The sequence below is a fragment of the Daphnia pulex genome, chromosome 10, assembly GCF_021134715.1.
Source record: "Daphnia pulex isolate KAP4 chromosome 10, ASM2113471v1".
Lineage (NCBI taxonomy): Eukaryota > Metazoa > Arthropoda > Branchiopoda > Diplostraca > Daphniidae > Daphnia > Daphnia pulex.
The window spans coordinates 12,518,689-12,532,105 of record NC_060026.1 but is presented as its reverse complement, the minus strand read 5'-3'; the positions used below and the strand labels follow the sequence as shown (position 1 = coordinate 12,532,105).

At 37.5% G+C, this 13,417-nt stretch overlaps 2 protein-coding genes across 2 annotated transcripts; both read right to left on the bottom strand.

The window, feature by feature from the left end:
• Positions 1–280: 280 nt before the first annotated feature.
• On the bottom strand, positions 281–1,546 carry LOC124205958. Its single transcript, XM_046603558.1, has 3 exons — positions 1,387–1,546; positions 1,032–1,317; positions 281–947 (listed from the first exon to the last, which is right to left on the bottom strand). The coding sequence occupies exons 1-3, from the start codon at positions 1,507–1,509 to the stop codon at positions 469–471; spliced, it is 888 nt and encodes a 295-aa protein (XP_046459514.1). The 5' UTR covers positions 1,510–1,546; the 3' UTR covers positions 281–468.
• Positions 1,547–2,481: 935 nt separating this feature from the next.
• LOC124205957 lies at positions 2,482–9,828 on the bottom strand. The gene is made up of 16 exons (XM_046603557.1): positions 9,622–9,828; positions 7,133–7,218; positions 6,754–7,070; positions 6,333–6,686; positions 5,918–6,257; positions 5,455–5,725; positions 4,787–5,390; positions 4,653–4,718; positions 4,498–4,557; positions 4,286–4,339; positions 3,980–4,105; positions 3,779–3,865; positions 3,586–3,708; positions 3,407–3,514; positions 3,184–3,333; positions 2,482–3,121 (listed from the first exon to the last, which is right to left on the bottom strand). The coding sequence occupies exons 7-16, from the start codon at positions 5,388–5,390 to the stop codon at positions 2,643–2,645; spliced, it is 1,857 nt and encodes a 618-aa protein (XP_046459513.1). The 5' UTR covers positions 5,455–5,725; positions 5,918–6,257; positions 6,333–6,686; positions 6,754–7,070; positions 7,133–7,218; positions 9,622–9,828; the 3' UTR covers positions 2,482–2,642.
• Positions 9,829–13,417: the final 3,589 nt, after the last annotated feature.

Genomic DNA, 13,417 nt, shown 5'->3' with positions numbered 1-13,417 from the left:
ACCACGCCACCTAGCGATCGTTTCGGAACTCAATTGTCCTATCAAAAACGAGAAATGGAAAATTTCAAATTTTTAAAATTACGATTTCGCTACTTTTGTATCAGAGGATTCAGAACAATAAAAAATAAAAGATGTTGACTACAGTTACATTTTATACATATAATTTATACGTTTCCCACATCACATAAAGATTAAAGACACCGATCAGAAAGTGGTGCGCAGCTATCAGTTGACTGACAACAAAATACTCATCTGTAAATGGCATTTGAAAACGTTGATATTGATTATAAGGAAAATGTATTTAGTGCATCTAATATGCGTACATTAAAAATATTACAAAGAAATTCCTACCCCATAATGAACGAGAATGAAATTAGTCTTTCATTCCTCCAAGTTATAAAACCCAATAAAAAAATTAATTTCCGTGTCAGTTCTCAGTCGATTTTCATTTTTCGCATTCCGGATGACTCAAAGGGAGGCGACGATTTCCTCATCCAACAGGAAACCCGTGAAATGGGTGAAATGGCGCCTGTCGTCAAACAGCATCGCACGATCCGATTTGGAACCAATTTCCAACCAGATTTCGTCATTTTGTTTCAAGTTTAATGTCAATTGCAGTGACATCGGATTATCATCATAATATGTGACGTCTGCCTCGTGAACCCAAGCCTTTCCGACGGCGTCGCCATTAAATTTAAAAGTCACATCTACATAATTCGTTCCCTCACTAGATGGATAGCTCGCCAGTCCCGTGAACGAGAAGAAATAAGTTCCAGGTCGCGGTGCCGTGAATTTCCCCGATGACAAATTCATGGCGTTTCCTTCGTTTATTCGCGCCAAATGATAAGAAATCGGAGTTTTTGTCGATGTGAATGAATGATTTCTTTGGACGTAGAAATGGACGGGCGCTGATTTAATGTCGGCGTATCCGATCCATTTCTGAAAACCTGATTATATAACAATTAGTGCCAATAATAAAACAAATTATTAATTACTTATGTAATAAGATTAAAATTATGTACGCTCTATACCGTCTTCGTTGGGCTGTTTAGTGAAATCACAGTATACAATTTCGATGCTCTTATTTCCCTTAACAGCGGAAATTCCGTTCAGGGTGTGTCCTATTTTCCATAAATCTTCACACGACTTGGGCATTCCCTCAATCTTTGCCTTTTCTAAATTCCGTTGTTTCTCCATCTCCGTTTCTTTACTAATCAGGCTAGCGATTTGCGATTCTTGTTGTTCAACTTTAGCCTCTAGTCGATCCACTTTCAACTCCAAATTCGCGACCTCATTCTTGGAGGATTCTTCGTTTTTCTTGTAATTAATATAAAAAACAATTAAGATATACTAAATAAGAAACTAACAATAAGAAATACTACTCACAAAATTGTTCCCCAATAAACGGAAATATTCGTTTCCTAAACTAAATCCAGCCGCTGAGCAAGTGTAGCAAGCCAAAAGAAGGCAGCATAACTGAATAACTGTTAAACCCGAAAAGTTACCCATTCTACTATACTCTCTGACCACGGCAAAATCTCGACGAATATACAGAAAATAACTTATTAGAGAGTGGTATATATACATAGTTGTTTCGAACTTCGTGACCTCTTGGTTTTCCCCAAAGGGTTTCCCATGCAGCGGTAATGATAAGAGTGTGAAATTGAAATACTTCGATGACACAAGCAAAGATTTTTATCAACATATCCCAACACTTCAAATGCTTACTTTGCATATTTTTTTTTACATCGGATCTTTCGTTTCCCATAATGCTCGTCTATCGCTTATTTGGTTTCATTTTAATCGCAGAAATGAAAATAAAAAAACACAAATTCAATGTTTATGTTTTACAGTAACTCCAATTCGTTAACTCTGGTCTATAATTGTTTCCGCCTAATTTCAAGGCTTTTTATTAGTAACCTGTTAAGTCAGACGGCATGACATTTTTGTATCATACGAAAAAGTAGCCTTATAGTTGTGTTTATTGTTTTATATATTTCGTTAGAGATTAGAACTATTACTTACGTTATCCCACTTACTCAAAAAGGCGAAAATTCTCTTGTGAAAAAAGTAAAAAAATTATCATATTTTGTTTCTTACGGAGAAATCTATCTTGTCTTATTAGTTACTGGGTTTTCCCATTTGGTTTTTCCATCAATACGTCACTATGTCAGCTCTACATTCTATTTACGAGCTGTCGAGGCAGTTTAGAGGAATTTGTTTAACTATGGATTTTTGGATTAAACTTTTTTTAACTGATAGTACTAATAACTAATTTGACTGAAGGAAATAAAGTTGCCGATGGTGCACGGAGGCCCGCGCTGTAGAAGTGAAAAATTTTTTTATTATTTAAATTCCATTAATGAATTTAATTGGTCATTCCTAGTCCGACCACCGTTTGTAAATCTGGCAATCAAAATCGGCTTTTTATTTGTCGCGCGCTCGTGTCTACATTCTATTAATACAAAATTAAGAATTCTGTTAATTGTTCAGAAATTTTATTTGCATGCACCTAGAAATTTCTGTGGAGAAATTTTAATCCTTTTAATAAATTAGAGTCGAATGAAAATGCCTTTCATCCACCCATGGATAATGCAATAAATAAAATAGTTATCATTATGCGGATTTCGGATGATCAACACTCAAAGGGATTCTGAAAATTTCTCATCCAACATGAAACCGATGAAATGAGTGTGATGGTTATTGCTGTCTAACAACTGCACCCCTTCTGACAAGGAATCGATCTGCACCCAGACTTGATCGTCCTTTTTCAACTTCAGTGTCGACTGAATGCTCACTTGTTCGTTTTGACCTTCGACAGTGTTTGTCTCTTCTACCAAACCCGTCCCGACCCATACCTTGTTCAAATAAAGACCAACATCTAAATGCACAGCAGATGATGAAGCTGGAAACTCCGCCAGTGCCGTGAATGAGAAGAAATAAATTCCTGGCCGCTGTGCCGTGAATTTCCCATTTTTTAATTCCATGGAGTGTCCCTCGTTCAGCCGCGTCAAATCGAAAGTAATCGGAGTTTTTAATGTGTCGAATGCAGTACTTCTCTGGACGTAGAAATGGACGGGATGAGATTTGACGTCGACGTATCCGATCAATTTTTGTTTGTCTGCAAACAAAAGAATTAGACAACAAATAACCAGGAAACGTGAACAGGTGGTAGGCCGCTACCATTTTCATTGGGATAAAAGTTGCAGTAGACAGCTTCTAACTTCGTTGATCCTTTCACCAAAAAGAATCCGCTAACTTTTTGTCCCATTTGTTCAAGATCTTCACATGAGGTCGGCATTTGACTAATGTCAACAATTTCATTCGTTCTTTCTTTAAAAGGAATAAATTCACATTCATTTATTCGGATTATTATTGAAACAAAATTCTGATTTTGTAATTTCACCATTTAATTGGGTCTTCAAATCCGCAACAGTGGATTTCGTCCTGTTCAATGCCGTTCTCATAGCGTTAGTCAGATTTGACGTTGTAGTTTGCACATAATTCAAAGTAGCTAAAGCAATTTCATTCCGATTACATTATAAAACATAAAATTTATAAATGAAAAATAATTAAATATAATACTTTTTAGTTCTTCTCTCAGCTCTTCTTGGGCGGTTTTTAGTTCGTTGATCATTTCGAGTCCCGGTGAACAATTTCCTTCCATGACCTTCGTTCCTGAAAATTCCTGTTCATCCGCTAAAATAGCTAATACAAAGATTTTTATAGCATCTGTAATTCTTTTGAAATATGTAACATTAAAATTGGCTACTAATACCATTTAATTTGGTCGATAATTCTTCTACAATGACCTTCGTTTGCGTTAACTCGCTTTTCATCGTCATCTTGAAGTTCTCCAAATTATCTGCAAACCCAACGTAAAATAAACAAGTATAGAATTCTTTTATCGACATTCAAAAATTATCGGAAAAGTCTTCCAATATAATTACACAAAATTTGTATGGTTAAACTTTTATACCATTGAAGTTGGACGTCAGATCATCGACGGTGGATTTCGTTTTCATCAACTTTAACCTAGTTGAGATCAACGATGCTTTGGTGGCTTCCAACTCTTTTTCGGTGACTTCCGACTTCATTTGTAACACTGCGAACCAGTTCCAATTAAGACATTAATTTCAAATTCATTGATTTAGACTGCGAAAATTGCAATAAAAAAAAAACACTTTTGTAAAAATAGTCCCCGGTTCTCCGTTCCCGATGTTGAATTAAAACAAATTCAAATAGGAAACGGAAGGATCTCTCTTGCAATCACCATAAACATTACCTGCTAGATTTTCTTCAGTAATTCGGAGTTTCTCTGCAAAATCCCTATTAGTTTCTGAAATTTCAATCATACAAATACAATTACAGGTTAATTCTTTTTCTTCTTCGATTAATAATGGTAAAAAACTTTTAAAAAAAACTTGCTAACATTAATTGAAAAATGCTTTGAATTTATTACTCACAATTAATTCGTTTTAAAATGCATGTATATACCTTCCATAGATATGTTGAGCAATTTCTCTAATTTGGATTCGATCAGCTGTTCCAATAATTCTAAACATTATAAATTTTAATTAGTAGAATCTATCAGTCCCTTCGTCATTTTATTCTCTAATTAGATAGTAATAAATAAACCATTAGAATGTAACCTTTCACTTGTGTTGGCAAAGTTTCTGGAAATATTTCCAGCCCATCCTTGAAACAAGTAGGCTTATCTTGAAATTCAAGTAAAATTAGATAAATTTGTATCTCTGAATTCTCAGGGGAAAAAAAATCAGCTTACCATCGTTCAAAATTTGAGAACTGAAATCAAGTCGCAAATGTTCAAAATTTTTAGGATAGTCGCGCATTTCAGTTCTCACTTGTTCGCAATCGTCCCGTGTCGGGCAACTCAAGCTAAACTTGACTGATCGCTCGTTATGATATTGGATCCACTCATTGGTTAATGAGAAACTTGCAAATTGCATTTGATGGCTGTTCAGCCTGGCACCGTCGAAAGGAAAGACAGTCACTTGACTATGCTCGATTGGTTGGCTGAGGATCTGATTGAGGTGCTTGACCACTTTAGTTTTGACTTCCGGATTCCAGATCCCAAAACTGACACTTAGAGTTCTCTGACCGGTCGTTTCGTTATGAAAAGAAGGGACGTTCTTGTTCTCTAGCAGAGCGATCGGCGTGTACCAGTAGATATTTTTGTTGCTGGAAGTTGTGTGACTGTCGTAAATACTGACGCAAGCAGACTCGTATTTGATGGATGAGAGTTTAGTAGGAGGATTTTCGTGGTAGACCTTACTGTATGGAGTATAATCGATTAAAGCATCAGCCATCAATTCCAATTCTGAACAAGCGCATCCAGTCAGTAAAATAATCGGCAACAAAATCCTCATCTATAACAGTCAAAATAGCAGGTTAATATTGATGACGATGATGATTTGTTAAATATTATGTTACTTTTGGGATAGCGCAACGATCTGTGGTTGCTTCGTTGAAGAGTTAGTAGATTGTCGAGAAGGTTTTGTCACAAAACTTTTGTGTGATGCCACCGACTCAATCGTCAAGGAATTCTGACGGAACTCCTTCGTGCAGCACAGCTTGATATAATCCCGGCGCTTGAGAAAAATAAAACCTCCCAGTCAAAGCCGCACCTGCCTGCCTGCCCACCGATCAGCCCACCACCACCCATCGTGTTGAAAATTTCCTGCGTACCCCAAGGTTAACGTGTCTGTTGATTTCGCAGCAAAAAATATAAAATCAATGACCATATAAACTAAATTCTCATAGAAATTAGAATAAATTATTCAACTAAGACTGGTGGACGAGTTATCAGGCGAGGCATTTCTTGCAAAGGACCCAAAATTTAATCTAAATAAACGTGATAAATTTGAGGATGGAAGCGTGACTCTGACGTACGTACGCCTTTTTTAGATGGGAAATTCCAAGTTGTGGTTACTTTCTTATATATTAGTGCATCATCAGCTTGTTTCATCTAAAGGACAATATCTCGTCTTTGAAGCTGAGAAGAACATTCTTGGTTCATCAACGGAAACCAGTTATATAAGGTTACTGAAATAGAACAAAGTTCTGGTAAATCTAGCTTCGTCTAAGGTCCGAAATGGCTTTAGTTTGGCGCAGTCGAGAAAATCAAACTGCACCAGTTTTCCCTTGGACTTTTCACCTTTCAGACTAAACTGCAAGGGAAGACGTTCGCATTTCTCAGCGTAATATTCTCTGTGACGGTTTAACCCAACGCTTTTCTAAATGGTCAAACAAACGTTAAAAAATGATTTTAGTCTCGTTAAAGTGAGTTAAAGGGAAAAAGATTTTCTTACCGCCTTTATTGGTCGTTTTTTTAATGCGAAATTTGGAAAATGGACCGAAACCACAGCGAAGGATGATATCGTCATTACTGTGAAGTAAAACATATAACACAAATGCAGCTCCACTGCGTTGTAGTAGTCACCGTGTTCGGCCTTCCATAAAAGTCAGCAGGTGATGACCAATTGACCTTTAGTTCGATGACCGTTCGAAGTCGCAAAAAATACAGGTTATTATAGGCAGTGTAACATGAGGTGCTGAGGATGTTTAAATTATTAGATAGTTCCAAATCTGAGGAAGCAAAACCGGTCAGAAAATATAGTAGTCGATGCAACTCTTATCAGTAGACATGACAACAAAATACATATCTGTAAATGGAATTTGAAAACATTAGCATTAATTATAAGAATGATGTGTTAATTAATACTGATATACCCTAGAATGACTGTGCGGTTGCTTTGTTGAAAAGTATAGTTGCTGGAAATGGGACGAAATCAGTTGAAAAACAACCCATCACTATTCGCGCGGATGGAGACAAACTGGAAAGAGATGAAATAAACAAAAATCTGTCTCGTTTGCTCATAGGCTCTTGACGTAAAATTTGCGTTACTAAAAACTTCGTAATCTCTACCCTGAGACATTAGGCTATTACTATTGCCTGACGTTCAGCACTGTGTGCATTTTGGTGTCGCAGTATGTCGGTTTGCTGGGAGGAGCGAATCATTATAAGAGAAAAAAAAGATATTTTCCTCCTGCAGAATGGTTTGCACTTGCGGCATGTTATGCGTTATATTTGATTTTATTACAGCTGTACCTTTGATGATACGGGTGGTACGGTTATATCCCTGAGGTCTGGGAGCCGGGCCACAATGGGCTCCTCCCCAGGAGCCCATTGTGGTTCTATTAATGAATAAAAACAAAATAATGGTCATTAATAAATTTTTTTGTCACCTAATGGTACTCTAATTCTGAATACTGAGTAGCCTATAAACAGTCTTCTAAGCAAAATTCGTCTACATGTTTAGTTTATTCCCAAACCTTTGTTTATAGCCTCGCAGTGCACTCTTGGAACTAGAAAACATTACTCTTTCGCAAGAAAACATGGACGACGAAAATTGGAACACAGTATAAAACGAAAAAGTAAAAGTAAAAGCCAATAAAAAAAGGGGTCACAACTGATGTCCAGCGTAACATCCAAACAACGTTTTTCCCCGAGAAATCAATCCAGTCGCTTTTTCTATACGTGTCGACTTGTTATAACTTATCTAATCTGTCTTTGGTTTTTTTTTTTCCAGACCCGACCGTTGCCATTCTCGCTGCATGTGTTGGTGTCGTTTCTTTTCTCTTTCCCTTTATTATTCGTTTCTAATTTCCTATGTAAAATGATTTGCTTATAGGCTATACTGAGACAGATTTCATTTAAATTCGGTTATAAACCATAAAATTGTCAGTTGATGGATTTCAATCCTTCGAGACGGTCCACAATAAGTAGTCTGCACTATCAATTGAATTGTCACTGATTCTAGACAGTTCTCTACTTGTCGTCCAGAAACATGAAAAACGTAAGTCATGTTACCTACAAAATCGTATTGCTTGCATAATGTTATCAGCCTTCTATATGATTAACTGTTGCTGAATTTTCACCATTGTGCAGTTACTGATATCGACCAGTGTGTTTGTTGTCACCTTTCTACTGGCTGGCACAGGTTTGTTGTCTTGCGGTACTCACGCAGCGAGTCTGTTGGACCATATTAGCGGTATAATAATAAGTTGACATCACATTAAAGTATGGGAAAATGGTGTCTGATGTTTTAAATTAATCGTATGTATAGATGGAGAATCATCACTCCAATGGTCGAATGATGCGACACGATTGGCAATTCCCGAACAAAATGTTTTGTCGAGACAAAAACTTGGACAAAAACGACAACCGCCTTTTACTCCTAATCCTAGTATATCTCACTTATTTGCATAGCCTATATGCGTATGTACCTGCATTCTTTTAAATGCAGACACTGCTGACAGAAGGAGCCGGCAACACGTGCCTAACCCACTTTTCGACCAAGAATATCTGAAGAAATCGCAAATGATCTTTAACACCCATCAACAACTTTACGGTCCTCTATGGGAATTAATCGGGCAGATTACGAGAAATATCGACGACACTTTAGATCTTAGCAAAGTCTTGAATTACTACAAAGACAGCAGTAATATCAACCGGAACCCGGAACTATATCCCGCAGAAATTTCATAGTGATCGGTACAAGTTCCATAAATTGTTTCACCAAATGTACCACATGCGCAACGAAATTTCTCATCAGAGTTATTTGGTGGCATGTTTCAATTCAGACAAGAAAGCACTGATTGAGGTGGCGAAAAGCGGAAAAATTCGTGGCTTTAACAACAAAAGTCCTAGCCCTACTGGTAACAGTAACAGGCTCGGTTACGAACCCTTAATCACGTCGGGTCTTTCACAATGGACTACATTTTTATCTAGGAGTAGTGCAGCAAGTGATCAGACATGCTCCCTTCCTCCGGCTCCCACCACTAGCAACAGTAGAGGTACTAATTCTGCTACTACTACTCGGCCTTCGTTGCGTAATATTGGGTAGTGTGGCAGACAAAAGTATGAATAAACTGCTGTGTATAACATGACTGCAAGTGCAAATTTTTACTGTGATTATTAATGGGAAATCATAAGTCATCACAACGGGATTGGGGTTAATTTCGATTTTTGTACTTTGGTGAATATTATTCGATACAATAACGAACTTAGTAAATAATAGAAAATTGATTGCCTCAAAATTCGTCCGGAAATATTGCCCTTCTCGTTATCTTATTGTTTTTGTTGAAATCAATAAAAAAGGATTAAAAATAAATAAATAAATAAAATAAAAATAGCGCGGACAATTGAATGCTATCCAAGTAGGGGAGCTCAAAGTTAAAGAACCTCGACAAAGCAAGCAAAGTTAAAGTTTCCCCAACGAAAAAGAAACACAATTATGCGCTACCGGAAATCGCAACAGATTTTTATAAAACCGATAGAATAGAAGTGTCAAAATGCGAGGAATCGCAAAGGATGGACACGATTGGTTTCATCAACCTCAACTGTTGCATTATTAACTAAATGAAAAGAGCCGAAAAAGGCCACCTTGATGATAATAAACCGCGGATTAACCTACCTCTCTATTTTTAGTAATATAATAATTACGATTACGGGGAAGTCCTTGGGAAATAACACTGTCCAAAACGTCTTTTCAGGTAAAAGTGTAAAACATTAATAAGACAAAGTGGGAAACTTACCAATGTCAAGGGTAATACGCGTTCTCCAGTTTCCACTCCAGTGGTGGTGAGGTTGAAATTTTGTACAGGCATTATTCAATTTTGTAATGATTGAAACCATGCAAAAATAAACAAAGATTTAGCACTTGGAAATAGGGAAATAATTCACGTGTGCATAAACAACTGCTTGTTAACCTTCACAGGCAGCACAAGAAAAAGGGGAAAGAAAAGCTACTTGTAATTCCTCAATCAGCCCAATTCTGCCCAGCACAAACCAAGAGCACGTCTGACTGCGTAACTATTCGGCACCACTTTGTCAGATTTTCTTAACATTTTAACAACGAAAGCTGAAAAGAGACACTTTAGAATGATGACGATGAGAAAGAAAAGTTTTGTCCCACATGTGAAAGGAACACTTGACAAAATCACAAAACGCAGAAATGGCAGCACCACGTCCGGCGATACAACACCCTCAAAATTCGCCTCAAAATCAAATGGAGGGGAAAGGATAGAAAAGAGCGGCGGCCATCATGGATAACGTTTTTCAATTTGCTAACCTCCTCCCCAGTTTGCGAAAGAACAATTAGGATACGGTTTACAACTTTTTTTAAGGCGCAATATTCAAAACCAAACGAAACAAAAACGAGTTGCAGATTATATAATCTAGATGGCTGTAGCGACCGGGAAAATAATATGCAATGAAACATTACGAATTATGAAATTATTTTTGCGTGGAAACTGCTATAGCAAAAACAGTGGTACCTTTTTTTGTGGTAAACCGATAAAAGAGTGAGGGCACCTCCATCCCGCGGCTATCGGTACGAAGAACTGAGGACTATGCATAAAGTGGAGTGGATTCGTGAACAGCTTACAGGCAGGAGAAATTACGAATAATTTTCCTCCTCATTCAGGCCATCCCTTTGAGCTGCACTCGGCGGGTATATAAGCCAACCAGACAAGTCCTAAATTCACTCAGTCCTCTTCCGACATCAACAACAACAACCAACATGTCTTCTCTGAAAGTAGTAAGTTGTGTGTACATTGCCTTCATTCCAACTGTTTCTAATTTACCGTTCGGTTTCTCATGTCGCCAATTATGTTATACACGAGTCCTTTCTTTGTTTTCAGTTCGTTCTTTTGGCTGTTATCGTCGCCATGGCCGCTGCCTACCCACAGGGTTTAGACGCTCCTTACAAACCGGCAGCCAGCTATGCTGCTCCCGCGTACAAAGGTGCGGGATACTCCAACGGCCGTGCCAAGATCCAAGTCTACCGTGGGCCCAGCAAAGGTTATGAAAGTGGCAAGGGAGGATACGGTGGTGAAGGATTCGCTCCTTGGGGATTCTACGCCACTCAGCCCGAAGATAACAAGGCGTACGGTTATTAAGAATTTTAAAATAATATTGTGAACCAAATGTGCGGTCGGCTGGACCATTCGCACTCATGTGAATTGTCGATGTGTAGGATAATTCATTTTGAGATTGTTATTCGTGTTTCTTAAATTATTAAATAGCGTAATCCATTTTACTGATACCAGTTTTGTTTTACCTTAATATAAAACACAACATTTCTCTAAAGATTTATAGATTCACTTTCGTTGTTTAATTCATTTGCTCGGTTCATCAGTGTTATAACGAAAATTTGCTGTTGCACCTCAAATCCTTGTCTAAAAAACTTAATCCTCTCGTTGAACGGAGTGGTTCCTTATTTCTATCACAATTTCAATCTCAACAAGAATCAATCAGAATCAAGTGTTATACACCCTGTTTGAATTTATGCGCTCAAACGAATTAGCATTGAAAACAACCACAGAATCATATCCACAAATTTTATGCTGTCACTACTAGATGGTTTCTATTACTTAACAGACAACGGCAAAATTCTGTTACTCAATAGTCCGAACGTTACTCGACAGCTAAGTGTGAAAAGTGTAAGACTTAACTATAGCTGCTTGTCAGTCAAACTGTAAAATTTTCCCAGCTGTTGTTGCAGACAACACCATGGCCCGTGCACCTATACGTACATACCCTAAAAAAAGTACAACATGCTGACTGCGAATATGTGGTCGGTAACTGTCTTCAAATTTTGTTGAATTAGAACTGTGTTTCCAGTGTTTTCTATTGTGGATCTATGGTGACGACATTTTGCGAGAATCAATTCGAAAGAGTGATTGTGAGTGATTTTCAAAGTTAAAAGGTTAAAATATCTGTGTGTGTGTCAATGCGTTTATAGCAAAAGTTTGTAAAAAAAAGGGTTTAGACCCTCCTTACAGATCAGCAGCCAGCTATATTCCGCTTCCGCGTACAAAGGTCCGGGATACTCCAACGGCTGTGCCAAGATATCCAAGTCTACCGTGGGCCCAGCAAAGGTTACGTAAATTGCAAGAGAGGATACGGCGGTGACGTTGACTTAGTGATTTGGTAGGGGGATTCTACCCACTCAACCTGAAGATCACAGGAATTCGGCTGGACCATTCGCACTCATCTGGCTTTACATTGTGTCACCCATTTTGTTACTGCTCTTCTTGTTTCTCTTTTCTCGAAACCAAAACATACCATTTCTCTTCTGATTTCTAAATTCAAAATTTTTTATTTTTAGAAATTAACCCAACCCATTTAGTCATTTAGATCAAGAGGAATCAGTTGTAAAGTGTTACACTGTTAGACCTAGTTAATTTTAAATAGAATAAGAATCGCGAAATCAATAAAAATAGTTGATTCTGTTATCACTAGATGGCTTCTTTCGCCTTGCAGACGACGATAAATAATGCTATTTTTTTTCTTTCGACTTCGAGTGTGTGTTGTACCGAAGGAATGAGCAACTTTTGTCGTTTTTGCTGTAGAATACGTACTGTTTTTCTTAGTTTGTTGCGTAATTAAACGTACGCTTTCTGCTGTGGTCCTAAATTATCTTCAGCCTGTCTTCAACCAATCAGCCCACTCGTAAAATTCATTCAGTTCCTCGTGTCTTCCTGCCTGAAAGTAGTAAGTTGAAAACAAAAAGCATTTCGTCCAACTATCCGATTGTTTCTCATGATTTTTATATAATATCTGTACGTTTTATGCGGTTTTATGAATCATTGACTCGTGGTTTTGAGATTTTTGCTGGAGAATATTTTTGAGTTTAGTCTAAAAAAAAATCCCCAATAAATTTCAATGGCATCCCAACGTTTCGGACCCTACCATTTCGGTTCGGGTACGAAAATGTCCAAAACTGGGGGGGTCTGAAATGGCAACTGAAAAGCAATCCTAATTCGATTACAGTTGAAATAAAGGGCAACTGCGAAGTGAGTTTTGATTAAAAATAAGTTTGGAATCGTGATAGTTGCCGTAAACTTCCCCGATGATAAATTCATGGCATTTTCCGATTACGAAATCGGAGTACGAACTGAGGTGAACCAGTGTGTCTCCTGAGCTTCTCTCTTCGACATACAAATAGACGGGCGTCGATTTGATGTCGGCATATCCGATCCTTTTCTGCAAATTTTTAATTTAATCTTTTAAATCTTCCATACTTCTCGGGTTGTAAGATGTTGCTATACAAATTGAGGTACAAGTCATTTGGCTCGTTATTTAATTTTAATTCTACATCATTTTGCCAGAAAATCTCGTTTGGAAGTTTTAATTTTTCGTCATTACAAATTGCGATTGAAAAACAGTTTGTTTCTTTAAATCTGTCTAGAGCTATAGATGATCTACAGACATCTATAACTCTGATCTGTCAATCAAACCGGGTTTTTCTTATCTTCTGCCTTATTTTTACAGACAGACACGCGAATGTGTGTGCAGCGATGTGCAACTATAATGTGCGTATAACTG